Source organism: Macaca thibetana, chromosome 3, assembly GCF_024542745.1.
Source record: "Macaca thibetana thibetana isolate TM-01 chromosome 3, ASM2454274v1, whole genome shotgun sequence".
Lineage (NCBI taxonomy): Eukaryota > Metazoa > Chordata > Mammalia > Primates > Cercopithecidae > Macaca > Macaca thibetana.
In genome coordinates this window covers 51,849,099-51,864,052 of record NC_065580.1, presented here as the reverse complement: position 1 = coordinate 51,864,052, position 14,954 = coordinate 51,849,099, and the positions used below count along the sequence as shown (strand labels likewise).

At 35.6% G+C, this 14,954-nt stretch overlaps 1 protein-coding gene across 1 annotated transcript in view; it reads right to left on the bottom strand.

Annotated features, from left to right (window-relative positions):
• The window catches only part of COG5 (component of oligomeric golgi complex 5), a 368,980-nt gene that overhangs the window by 70,349 nt on the left and 283,677 nt on the right, over positions 1-14,954 (bottom strand). Inside the window, exons 13-14 of the mRNA XM_050785204.1 lie at positions 8,872-9,033; positions 6,284-6,383 (exon numbers count right to left, since the gene is read on the bottom strand). Of these exons, the coding sequence (XP_050641161.1) occupies positions 6,284-6,383; positions 8,872-9,033 (262 nt within the window). The remainder of the gene's footprint in view (positions 1-6,283; positions 6,384-8,871; positions 9,034-14,954) is intronic.

Below are 14,954 nucleotides of genomic sequence, written 5' to 3'. Positions count from 1 at the left end.
GTAGACACAGGGTCTCACTATGTTGCCCCAGCTAGTCTTGGACTACTGGGCTCAAGCAATCCTTCTGTCTCGAACTCTCAAAGTGCTAGGATTATAGGTATAGCCAGTGTATCAGGCCAGAAAGCTATCTTGAAGAAAGGATGAAGTAATCCCAAAACAGTCCAACATAAGAAGAGAGGTAACAAAGAGTGGAAGGCTATCTAAAGGATCAAGAGGGCCAGGCGTGGTGGCTCACTTTGGGAGGCTGAGGTGGGAGGTTGCTTGAGGCCAAGAGTTCAAGACCAAGCTGGCCAACACAGTGAGATCCCCTTCTCTTAAAAAAAAAAAAAAAAAAAAGGATCAAGAGGCTACCCAGGTAACCTAAAGGGATTGGTGTGTTGTGTTTGTATTACAGTGAAAGTGCATTTGGTCAAAAAGACAAAACTGATTTGTTTCACCTGTTTGCACATAATATAAAAAGTCTTCCAAGTGATTTCATATTTCCTTTGTTTTTTTTTTTTGTATTAACAACATAAGCTATTACCATATAATAATATACGGGGTGACAGCCCATGTAGATGACATTAAAATCTCCATTAAATAATACTTGTATTTATTTATTTATTTTGAGATGCAGTCTCAGTCTGTTGCCCAGGCTTGACTGCAGTGGTGCAAGCTAAGCTCACTGCAACCTCCGCCTCCTGGGTTCATGTGATTCTCCTGGCGCGCACTCACACCTGGCTAATTTTTGTATTTTTAGTAGAGATGAGGTTTCACCATTTTGGTCAGGCTGGTCTTGAAATCTGACCTCAGGTGATCCGCCCACCTCAGTCTCCCAAAGTGCTGGGATTATAGGCATGAGCCACCAGACCTGGCCAATACTTTTAAAACTAAAAACAAACAAACAAGCAAAAAAAAAAAAATTGAACTCATATTTGAGCTCATGTCTCTATATCATTTAAATATCACACATGTATGCTTTTTTCCATCATAGGAATGTCAAGTCTCCAACTTATGAAATTATATGAAGAATAAAGTGCATATTTACAAAGTCTTAAAATAAAACCTTAGTGTCTAGAACTAATGACCTCATACACAGCTACTGATCTGCATTGAAGTTGAGACCTCCCCTTAAATGTCATTCCTATTATTGTTTCAAATGGTCTGCAACCTAATTAAATGCCAATCTCCTTTCTCACAGTTCATAACATTTGCCATTTACACTAAGATTCTAGATGCCATTCCCTGGAACCATCAAATAATGGTTAGTGTCGGAAAATACCCTTCAGTTTTTAAAAGGAATACTTATTAATATATTTGCCTCCAAAATTGATATCAAAAAACTTTACAAGCCTATATAAATTTTAAAGGTGCCAATAAAATATATACTAATATTTTAGTTTCCTTTTAACACACAGAGGATAAGGAAAATACCAATTAAAACTTGCCATTGTGGCTAGGTACATTGGCTCACACCTGTAACCCCAGTACTTCAGAAGGCCAAGGCTATGGATCATTTGAACCCAGGAGTTCGAGACCAGCCTGAGCAATGTGGCGAGACCCCCATCTCTACAAAAATTAAGAAAATTAGCTAGGCATGCTGGCGTGCCCAGAGGCTGAAGCAGGAGGATACTTTGAGCCTGAGAGGTGGAGGTTGCAATGAGCCATGATCATGCCACTGTACTTCAGCCTGGGTGACAGAGTGAGACCATCTCAAAAACAAACAAAAACCCCCAAACTTTCCACTGTAAGGTCTAGGGACCTTTTCTTCTAAAGGTCACATTTCAGACTATACAAACAAATCCCCAATATATCACCATTAAATAATTTGTTCAGTTCAGTCATAAAATATTGTAATATTACACCTATAGGGTATGTGGATTTGAAACACAAAATTCTACTTAGTTAATTATAAACTCACAATTGCTGTCAAGACAAATAAGAATTTTTAAATGAAAATCTAAAAAACTTTGATCTCACTTTTACAAAAGAGCATCTAGAAAGCTGATATTCACATGACCCATACTAAGTTAAATACATATTGGAGGAACTAAATCCTATTGCTTAGAACTCAGATGTGAAGCTTCAATGCTAAATCCCTACTATTTCAAAATTCAACTATGAAATCATCTAACTATACATTAAGAGCACGGAAGTAAAATAAACTATTCTATACATAAATAAAATATATTACGCATATATTAACATCTTGATATACTGTAAAATGAATGAACAATTCACAAAACAATATGTATAACACAATGTAACTTTTCTTAAATAAAAAAGATGTTATGTTTATATATAAGCTACAGATCAGAAATAAGAAAACATTAAAGGTTGGTGCAGAGGTGAACATGGGAGAGAATACAGTCATGGGTTCTTAGTTTCTGTTTCTGGTTGGGCCAGTAAAGTCCCTTACTCATACTTTTCCGCTTAGCACTAGAGACAGAAACTAAAAATCATGGCTTCAGGCTGCTAAAAGCCTAACAAAACACAAGAGAACAACAACAGTAAAAAATAAGGCGAGTTGAACAAGCTTGTTTTACAGTCTGGTCTGGATTTGAATGCTAGTGCCAACACCTGCTTCCAGGCATTCTAATTTTAGTAGTCGATATTACTCATGCTATTAACTGTTCTCAGCTTCAATTTCTACATTTTGTAGTGGTGGACAGTAATACTTCCATCTAATGGGACTGTTGTGAAATAAATGAAATAATATATATAAATGGCTTGGCACAATTCCCTGATTCACTATAAAGGTTAATGACGGTAGTTATTTTTGTGGCCCAACCTCACTTTAAAAATAAATTCTCTGGTACCACTTTGGATTCAGAAGGACCGAAGGATTTCTCCTTACAGAGATAAAGGTTTGTATAACACATACCTTTGGTGATTAGTAAGAGAAAAGCCTTAGGGAAAAAAATAGGTAATCATAAAAATAATTTCAGATGTATTAAGTATATAATGCACTCTACATATAATTTAATGTTGTAATCTACTATATCCCAGAATATTAAAAATCAGCTTGAAAAAACCTTTTATAAGTCTTTCTCCTGATACGAATTAAAGCTATAATTAAGTATACTAACATGTTTCAGTAGCCAAGAAACTTCTATAACTAATCTTTAGGGAAATAAATTTCAGATTCTGAAAAGCTGCTCAATGTACATTTCAGGCTGTATTTTCAAGTCACTCTTTCTGAAAGCATGCTTAAAATTCTAGCTTTCCTTTATCTCACTGCTTGAACATTCCATTAATTATCTGATTTCCCTCCCTCCCTCATTCCCTCCCTTCCTCCCTCTCTTCCTTCTTTTCTTTTGTTTTCTTTTGTTTTCTTTCCTTTTTTTTTAAATTATACTTTAAGTTCTGAGATACATGTGCAGAACGTGCAGGTTTGTTACACATGTATACACATGCCATGGTGGTTTGCTGCACCCATCAACCTGTCATCTACATTAGGTATTTCTCCTAATGCTATCCCTCCTCTAGCCTCCCACCCACTGACAGGCCCTGGTGTGTGATGTTCCCCTCTCTGTGTCCATGTGTTCTCATTGGTCAACTCCCACTTATGGGTGAGAATATGCAGTGTTTGGTTTTCTGTTCCTGTGTTAGTTTGCTGAGAATGACGGTTTCCAGCTTCATCCATGTCCCTGCAAAGGACATGAACTCATCCTTTTTAATGGCTGCAGAAATAACGTCACACATCTACAACCATCTGATCTTACACAAACCTGACAAAAACAAGCAATGGGGAAAGGATTCCCTATTTAATAAATGTGAAACTAGACCCCTTCCTTACCCCAATACAAAAATTAACTCAAGATGGATTAAAGACTTAAACATAAGACCTAAAACCATAAAAACTCTAGAAAACCTAGGCAATACCATTCAGGACATAGACATGGGCAAAGACTTCATGACTAAAACACCAAAAGCAATGGCAACAAACGCGAAAATTGACAAATCGGATCTAATTAAACTAAAGAGCTTCTGCACAGCAAAAGAAACTATTATCAGAGTGAACAGGTAACAGAATGGGACAAAATTTTTGCAATCTATCCATCTGACAAAGGGCTAATAGCCAGAATCTACAAAGAACTCAAATTTACAAAACAAATAAACAAACAACCCCATCAAAAAGTCGGCGAAGGATCTGAAGAGACACTTGTCAAAAGAAGACATATATGCAGCCAACGAACATATGAAAAAAAGCTCATCATCACTGGTCATTAGAGAAATGCAAATCAAAACCACAATCTCATGCCAGTCAGAATGGCGATCATTAGAAAGTCAGGAAACAACAGATTCTGTCACTTCTTAATCTTGTAGATTGGAAGCTTAAATTTTTCATCTTTGAAAAGAATCTCCCACTCATTGATTTAGTTTTTGTACCAAATCTCAAGTCAACATTTCCATTTATAGGCAGAGTAGTTATCGAATTCAAAAATCTGTTTCAAGTCTTTCTTCCACTAAAGACTATTTGGCTATTTTCCTCTAAATGTTTTCAGTCAAATTATTCTAAAAGAATAGGAATATTTGTAAAGATTAAAGAACAGGTATAATTTTAAAACATAGAGGAGTAGAAGAGTGTTATTAAATGCCAAGAAATGAACAATCACAGCAAGTTGTTACTTAAGACATTAGTCAATAATGTATTTTAAAAAATAGGGCATATGCTTTTTATAATCTTATTTAATGCTTAAGTTTCCCTTATACACTAAAATGAAAGTTGAAAAATAAAAGTATCTTTAATAAAAAAAGAAATAATCCAATTAAAAACCAAAAAATGTCAATGATTTTCTGTTAGCCTTCAACACTGCAGGTACGTTAGGTAGGCTTAAGTAATTTACAGCCACCAACAATTTGATCAACAGTATCAACTCAGTCAAACATTTGTAGATATATTTTTATTTCATCTAAGCCATTACTATGTTAACTGAAGTACATATTACCATTACCACTGTCCCTCCGTACTCTCAATGCAAGGTACTTTCTATATATATGCTGGATCTTTCTTATGGTGTTAACTTCAGGTCTTGGCATTGTCAGTAATTACACTAAACTCCAGTAGATATAATACTGAATTTTATTTATAGCAATAACCATGCTTTTGAAGCAATGAACATTATAATAAAGCATCTTTAAACACAGATTGAGAGAAAAATTACTAATCTAAATTCATAGTAATTTCCTACCAAGAGCCTCCATATCTCTGTATGGTTAGTTTTCAATAAAGTTCTTAAAAAGATGCTTGTAAGATGATTTTGTCAAGACTACAAGATCAACTGAATGGAAAATAGTTGTACCATATTTGCAAACAAAATCTGGCCATCCATGGGAACTAAAAGTAGGAAGCCTCGTATCATGACTGTTACCTCCAAGGATCATTTTATGTAAGTCTTTCAGTATGTCATCAACTTACCCTAAAAATTATCACAGAACAAACTGAAACAACTTGGATATAGGTAAAAGTAGATTATTTTGTTTATTATGATATTTCAATTGGGAACAGTTAGAGAGGATAAACTGAAAATGTAGTTGGCTAACACTCTACAGATAGTGGAGACAATCAGATTTTGATACACTGTCTAAAATTAGTATATCAATAACAATAAAAAAAATATTGAAGTCTTATTTTGTTTGAATTTCAATTAGCATACATACATACTGGTGAAATATGTATGCTTAACTTTAAAACATTAATGTATAGAATTAAGATTATGATTCAGTTATGTACTTATTATTTTAAATGCATGCCTATAGCTATTTCAAATAGAATAATTTTAGGGTTAAACTCCCAGGCTCTGAGGTTGGAATCTTTAAAAAGTAAATAAACATTTTTCTACTAAAATTTTACGTACTTTACTTCCTACAACAGTTTTCTAACAGTTCAAGTCAATTTCACACTAGGTGACCATGCATGAATGATATATGGAATTAGTGGTCACACAAAAGGGAAAATTTGATTGATCATATATAATTATAATTTATGTAAATTATTTAAAATATTTAAATATTTAAAAATACATAATTAGCCCATTAATTGGCACATGCGTTAAAAAAAGAAACCTTATAAAACTTGCCTGTCTTCTGAAAGTGTACTGACAATGTGTAGGAGGGGCCATTTTTTTGTTAACAGAAATTTTTTTTCTAGTTTAAATTCATCGGGAAGTTACAAACTTTCACTACAGTAAAAATGGAAGTAAATGAATAGTCAATTCAATATTTATGATTAGTCAAGTATTATATAGTTAGTAATTTTAAACAAAATCATTAAAGTTTACAGATAAAGGATATCACTTACAAGCTGCTCTGACTTTACACTGTATAACTGGATGGTCTTTGCCACATTTTTTGACACAGCTAATGTGAGGTTTGTATCAACAGCAGCAACATTTAGTTCACTGGAGAAAATAAAAACAGTTTTTAAATATTAGCACCATCGTTCATCAACAAAGTAAAGAGCAAGATAAAAACTCAAACCCAATAAGCAATATGGTTATTCTTTTTATAGATTTCACTGCTTCCAAGAACTGGTTGCATTGTTTCATTTTACCACCTAAATTCAGCATTAGGAAAATGTGCCTGGAGACAGCTTCCTTAATGACCAGTTTCTCATTAATAAAAGCATGTCATATGTGGGTTCAGTCTGTCATTAAAGGGGTAAATCGTGTACAGATTTTTAGAGTCGCACTCTTGGTAAGACTGACAAAGTGCAATTAGAGGCATTGCATATCACAGACATCTGCAAGGAAATGACAGCTCTTGAATGGAAATGATGACCTGGAACGGACACATGCTAAAAATATAAATTACACATGATATATACTCAGTTTCTGTAGAAATTATGCCAATTCATGCTAGTTTGAATAGAGTAGCTTTTTAAATAATATAAAAGCATAGCAGGTCTATAATTACAAATTTTTAAAATTCGGATTCTTAAAGTATTTTTTTGTCATGCTTCTTTTCAACTTTAACATTGGATTAACTGGGGCATTTGATCTGACTGCCAAAAAAAAAAAAAAAAAAAAGGTATTTTATAAAGACCATGGAAAGAATACTAGAAATTAAAAATCATATAGAAACCCATATACAGATGGAAAGCAAGAAAAGTAATTATTGTCCCTGAAGTAGTAGAGTAAATCTTACCAGATTCTCTTTCTAAAGAAGTTGAAAGAGTTTGAAGCAATACTAGTGCACACTATGTATAACAAAAATGCACTTTCATATAGTATTGAGACATAATTTTGTTAATGTTCACTTTTAAATTTTATTAAACACTACCATAAGCATGATTCTTCCAGCTGTAGATTATATTTGATTATAGCATTGTCCAGTTGCATAGAGGAATGGGAGAGATTCCTCTTTAATATTTACATAAACAGGTCAAAGAGATCAAGTTACTAGGACCTAGTCAGAACTTTGGAAAATCAAGGCAATTGTGGAGAGATTTAAGACCAAGATGCTGGGCAATCTAGATAATTTGTAGGTACATCTGCAGCAAAAGATATGCTTATGTATATTATTATACATGTGGCTTTTTATTTTTATTTTTTGAGACTCACTCTTGTCAGCCAGACTGGAGTGCAGTGGCATGATCTCAGCTCACTGCGGCCTTCGCCTCTCGGATTCAAGCGATTCTGATGCCTCAGTCTCCTGAGTAGCTGGGGTTACAGGCATGCGCCACCAGGCCCAGCTAATTTTTGAATTTTTACTAGAGATGGGGTTTCACCAGGATAGTCTCGAACTCCTGATCTCAGGTGATCCACCCACCTCCACCTCCCAAAGTGCTGGGATTACAGGCGTGAGCCATCATGCCTGGCCACCTGTGGCTTTTCAGTCTTACTCTTCCATACCTCAGAATCACCATCTTCAAATCTTTAAAAGAATTTAGACCTCGGTCTCATACTATTTTTTATTCCTTAAAATATCCATCTCAAATGTACAGATCTATTATTATGACAACTTGTTAGTCATGACAGAAACAGATAATTTCAACTGCAAATTAGTCTGGACAACTTTTAAATAAGTGTCTAAAGCCAACAGTATATAATTACATTGTCTGCAGGCATTCAGGTGGCACCTCTGCTACGATATCCTCCCTTTTTAGAGTCCTAAAAGCTGTCACATTCACTTAAAAAGCTTAAAATAGCAAACGCAAGCTAATCAAACTTATATTCTTATTTCTGCCATGAAGCACTTTCTGGAGTTTAGGATAAAAAAAATTAACCTGTATGTTTTAGTTTCTCAATTTATAAAATCATTTATTGTATTTGATTTCTTGTATAATGTAAGAAATTTACTATGGTATAAACAGCTAGGTTTACTTTGCATCCTTGGCAAGATACAGAATAATTATAATAGACTATTTTTAGACTATATTTAAGGTATTTAAATTATTTTATTAATTGGAATCTCAAGTACTTACTATGCGTGCACTCATTTACTGTAAAATTCTTTTTTTTTTTTTTTTTTTGAGACGGAGTCTTGCTCTGTTGCCCAGGCTGGACTGCAGTGGCCGGATCTCAGCTCACTGCAAGCTCCGCCTCCCGGGTTTACGCCATTCTCCTGCCTCAGCCTCCCGAGCAGCTGGAACTACAGGCACCCGCCATCTCGCCCGGCTAGATTTTTGTATTTTTTAGTAGAGATGGGGTTTCACCGTGTTAGCCAGGATGGTCTCGATCTCCTGACCTCATGATCCGCCCGTCTCGGCCTCCCAAAGTGCTGGGATTACAGGCTTGAGCCACCGCGCCCGGCTACTGTAAAATTCTTAATTGTGGGCCTAATTACTTGAATAATTTGAAAATAAATTAAAAATTTACTGCTATCATATATCACTAACAAATATGGCAGTCATCTTATATGGCATGCCGCTATATAAAAAATACGTACCTTGCTATAGTTTTAATAATACCATCAAGTTCATCAGAGGAAGGAGGATTACGACCACCAGGGGGAAAAACCAAGTTGATAGGATCGAAGAGTCGAGATAAGGATTTTGATAGATAAGCAGCCTCATAGGGTTGTAGTGAGTCTTTCAAAGCCTTTTCTGGACTGTGGAAACAAAATTTTTTAAAAACTAACTTAAAACTGCACAGAACTAAATGCTATTGTATCAGGCTGTAAATATCTTTTTAAAAAACCTCCCATAAAAACGTAACTCTATATTAAGAAAAAGAAAATAATTTGTTTTACAATGTACATATTTACAAATATATTTCACAATTAAACATTCAGGACTATAGTAACTTTTTTGTTTGTTTGTTTGTTTTGAGACGGAGTCTCACTCTTGCCCCGGCTGAAGTGCAGTGGTGCAATCTTGGCTCACTGCAATCTCCACCTCCTGGGTTCAAGCGATTCTCCTGCCTCAGCCTCCCAAGTAGCTGGGATTACAGCTGTCCGCCACCATGCCCGGCTAATGGATGTATTTTTAGTAGAGACGGGGTTTTGCCATGTTTGTCAGGATGGTCTCAAACTCCTGACTCCAGTGATCCACCTGCTTCAGCCTCCCAAAGTGCTGGGATTACAGATGTGAGCAACTGTGTCTGGCCTATATTAACATTTTAATTTCTACATAAGTCCCCACTATCAATGCACAATAATATGCACCAAACCTACTGTATTATCTGTTTCCTTAAACTAAAGGAGTAACAGTAAAATCCTATTAATGCTAATGGGGGATATGCCTTTACTTGCAAATCCTACTTACGGAGTTATCAAAGCATAGGGAAGAGAGACCAGCCTGCAGAGACCTGCTCCATTAGCTTGGCCCTTTCCATCCACAGCTGCCTCCCTAATAAACCTCACTGTCTGAGAGGGAAGTGTACAGACTTAGGTTTTACGTTTTCCATTTTTGTGTTCCACTTTTGAGTTATTTTGTGAGACAAAATAAAAAGTATTTGTGAAAGTCCTAAAATCATGTAAATATTCCCAAGTAGAGTTCTTTGTTTTATAATATTCTTCACAATATCAAACTTAACCTGAGAAATATTTCTTTCCTGCTTGCACTTCCTGTATCTTTTATCTTCCTGTATCCTGAAATCATGCTGATTTTCATTTAGTAGTCAAACTATTTGATCTTACACTTTTCTTTCAACAATTACTATCAAATGTCTATAACCACTATTTTCATGTTTCCTTACTCCTATAATTAATTCAGTGTCTTCTCACATCATCCCTGTTTACAATCCTTCTACCAGCTTTTGCATTATCTTTTTTCTTTTATAAAGAACAAATTTCCCTTCATCTAAAAAGTTAACCTTTAAAACATCTGACCTGCTTCTTCATGTATGTGAAACTTGGCTTTCTCTTTTTCTCACCCTTCTGGTGAACTGATAAGACCTAGAGATCAGAATGCTCTTGGCTCCAACATCATAATTCCATAGTTATCTCTTAATATTTTCTCATTCGATAAGTATTTCACTCAACACATATTTACTGAGAATACTATGCACCAGGCACTTTGTAAAGTGCTGGGAAGATAGAGATTAAGAGCGCTTTAGAGTTGTGAAGAAATTGGCAGGTAAAATGTTAATTATAATAATTTCTTTAATAGATGAAGATACCAAGACCACGATGGGAGCATGAAATAACTTAGTATCTAAATCTGTCTGAAGCAATCCTCTGTTGAAGTCTGAGCCATCTATTTAAATGTCACTATTTGTACTCATGTCATCTACTGACCTCAGAAGCCTCTTACCACTTCTGCAGAAATTTTGGCACTGAATTATAAGAGCACTTTCCCATTCTCCAAATCTACCATTAAAGATCTTTGGTGACTACAATGTCAAACATCTTTTCTAAAACATGTCCTATATTAAAAGTCTACATTTATAATAACTTTTATTTTGGCTTTACTAGGGGGCTTCCAAATTTGAGTCATCACTTTGAACTGCTCCACTTCTAAGATCTTCAAGCTTAAAGGAAACTTTCTACATGCCCCACCTTCTATCTCTACTTTCCCTTCCACAAATATTAAGTCACTACAGTATTTGCCAAGTATTTCCTAGGTACAGAACTATAGTAGAGAACTTGGTTTAAAAAAAAATTCCTGGCCGGACCTGGTGGCATGGTGGCACGTGCCTGTAATCCCAGCTACTCAGGAGACGGAGACAGGAGAATTGCTTGAACCCAGGAGGAAAGGGTGCAGTGAGCCAAGACCATGCCACTGCACTCCAGCCTAGGCGACACAGCAAGACTCTGTCAAAAAAAAAAAAAAAAAAATTCCCTGTCCTCTTAAAGCTTACATAGTAACAGGAGAGAAATACACAAAAAAAAAAATTTAAAATAAGTTAAATATGGAATATGATAAGTGCTAAGAGAAAAATAAAGCAAGAAAGATTGAGAATAATGTTTAAGTCTTTTTTCCTTTTTCATCCAATTTTAGGTAGGATGAGGCAAAGGAAGGCTTACCGAGGGACCCTGAAGGAAAAGAGGTAGCAAATTGTGTAGACTTTCAGGGAAATCGCTTTCTATGAGGAAAGAACAGCAAGTACAAAGGCCCTGAGGAGAGACCATACCTGAGTGTGTTGCCCAGAGGAGCAGATCAAGTAACAGGAGGGTAGTACAAGATAACATCAGAGAAAACAGATGGACTGAGTCATGTCGAGCTTTGTGTATCTATAAGGGTGGTATATTTCACTCTAAAAAACTTGTTATTTGACCTTATTGTAATTTATGCTACGTGACCCCTTCCTGCTTCCAGCCTCCATCAGTCCACCAGGTCTATATCATCCTTTTTCCATAGCCATCATTTCAAGGTGCTCTCATTAGCACCCTGATTTTTCCAATTCACCTTCCTTTCAAAGTTCTAAGAAAATATTACTGAGATGTTCTCTGTATCTGCTGCTAAGCTGGCCAAGTACTGCAGAGAAAAAAATGATTTCTACTGGACATTTATACAAACCTCTTTAATATCGAGAAACCTGAAGGTCAAAGTAATAACCTAAAATTCTACTTTTGCAACTCTTCAATCTTTATAGGTGACTTTTTTCTTGGTTTTACCCTAAGAGCAAAACCACTGGCCATGACCTTTCTCAACTTGGCACTTCTCTCATTTTTTCCCCTCTTACAACTTCATCTATTCTCTGTGACTTTCTTATTATTTCAATGAAAGAGGTAGCTTCATTCCTTTTTTTAAAATAAAAAATTCCCAGAATAATTTAATCTGTCTCTTCTTATCCCATTATCTTTTTACCCAGATCTGATGGCTATACATTACATGTATCATGGCATCACTCTGTACTCCATATGTATAAATATTATGTGTCATTTAAAGAAAAAAGATACGTCAGCATAAAAAAATTATATAAAGATGTATTCTAAGTAAAAAGGTTTTAATGGGAAATAACATACAAGAAGCAGGATTGCTATCTTGAACCTACACACAGAACAGGGTGGCCTCTGGTATGTTTGGAAAACAAAAGAAAGGCTGGGGTTTACTGGGGAAAGAGGAAGTTATACAAGTTGTTTTCAAAAAAAAGTTTATTGGCACTGGCAGCATCTTATATAAGAGCTGGTGAGTTCTGACTGGTGTCAGTAAATTGCAAGGTAGGACGTGTAATTTTAGTGTTATGGTTAGGCCCTTGCAGTTTGGATTGGGCTTGTGAGACAGTGTGTCAGGCAAATGTTCTTGTGTAAGTGGTTAGCTGTCGCTGTGTGACTTGTGTAGTAAGCTGCAGTTCAGAAAAATTTCTTGTGATAGTTCTTGTTATCAGGCAAATCATGTGTGACAGCTCTCCCTTCATGACCCTCCCCCAGCTCTATTTTGTCAGGATTTGACACAAGTGACTCCATGTTGAATCTGACAACTTTCATATATATAATTTACATAGCATACCACCACTTGAATTCAATCACTGAAAGTATACAGTTTGATGAATTTCGTATATTCAGAGATCTGTGCAATCATCACCATAGTCAATTTTAGAACATTTTATCACCTCAAAAAGAATTCTTGTATCTTTAACAATAACACTCCACCTTCCTCACTCCATCCCCAGCCCCAATCAATCACTAACCTACTTTATGTTTCTATAGATTTTGCTATTCTGGATTTGCATATGAATGGGATAACATACTGTGTGTGTCTGTGTATGTGTGTGTTTCACTGTCTTCTTTCACTTAGTATAATGTTTTCAAGGTTCATCCACATTGGAGGATGTACAGTACTTCATTTCTTTTTATGGGTAATATTGTATATGTTTTAATTGTAATATTTCATTGTATGAATATAGCACATGTTGTTTACCCATTTGTCTGTTGACAGACATTTGGTTGTTTCCATCTTTTAGCTATCAGGAATAATGCTGCAATAAACATTTGCATACAAATGTCTATGTGAACATATGTTTTTATTTCCCTTGGGTATACATCTGGAGTGAAATTGCTGGGTCATATGGTAACTATATTAATAGTTTGAAGAGGCCGCACATGGTGGCTCATGCCTGTAATCCCAACACTATGGGAGGTTGAGGCGGGAGGATCCCTTGAGCCCAGGAGTTCAAGACCAGCCTGTGCAACAAAGTGAAACCATGGCGCTACAAAAAAATAAAATAATTAGCCAGGCATGGTGGTGCATGCCTGTAATCCCAGCTAGTGGTGCTTACCTATAATCCCAGCTACTCAAAGGGTAAGGCAGAGGACTGCTTGAGCCTGAGAGTTAGAGGCTGCAGTGAGCTGTGATTGCACCACTGCACTCTAGCCTGGGCTATAGAGTAAGACCCAGTTTCAAGGAAAAAAAAAAAGTTTGAAGAACTGCCAAACCCTTTTCCAAGGCCCTGCACCACTTTAGATTTCCACCAGCAACATATGAGGACAGTAATTTCTCAACATCCTTGCCAACACTTGCTACTATTTGTCTTTTTGTTTACAGACATCCGAGGGGGTGTGATGTAGTAGCTCACTGTGGTTCTGATTTGTATTTTCCTGACCATCTTTTTCATGTGCTTATTGGTCATCTATGTTTTTTGGAGATATGTCTGCTCAGATCCCTTGTCCACTTTTTAATGGGGTAATTTGTCTTTTTATTGTTGATTTGAAAGAGTTCTTTATATATTCTGAAACAAGTCAACTGCCAGATATATGAGTCAGAAATACTTTCACTCATTCCTGATGATAATCCTTTGAAGCAGCAAAGTTTTTAATTTTCAGAAAGTCCAATATATCATTTTGTCTTTTGTTGATTGTGATTTTGGTGTCATGTCTAAGAATTATTTACCAAATCCTAATGCATAAAGATTTACCCATACGTTTTCTAACATATATATATATATATATGTACATTTTTGTATAGATTGATTGGTTGAGATGGGGTCTCCCTATATCCAAGCTGGGTTCAAACTCCTGGGCTCAATTGATTTTCTCACCTCGGCTTCCCAAAGTGCTGGGAATTATAGGCATGAGCCACGGTGCCCAGCCTTGTTTTATATTTTTAATCTAATATTTAGATCTTTGATCTATCTTGAGTTAATTTTTGTATATGGTGTGAAGGGCACCACTTCATTCTTTTGTATGTCACTATCAGCTGTCCCAGCACCATTTGTGTAAAAGATAATTCTTTCTCAATTGAAAGAATGGTCTTTACACTTTTTGAAGATAGCTCACCATAGATTTATGGGTTTCTTTCTGTACTCTCAATTTTATGTTTATCCTTGTGCCAGGCAGTACTATAGCATTGGGATTAAAATTTCTTGTGAGCCCTCCTACATTCTTCTTCTTCTTCAATATTGTTTTAACTATTCTGGGTCCCTTCAAATTCCATATGAATTTTAGAATCACTTGTTACTTTCTACAAAGAAGTCAGCTGAGATTCTGATAGTGATAGTTACGGTACTGAATTGACATATATCAGTTTGGGGCACATTACCATCTTAACAAGGTCAAGTCTTGCAATTCATGAATATGAGGTGTTTTTCTACTTATTTAGATATTTATTTGAACAATATTTTACAGTTTTCTGAGTATAAATTTGCACT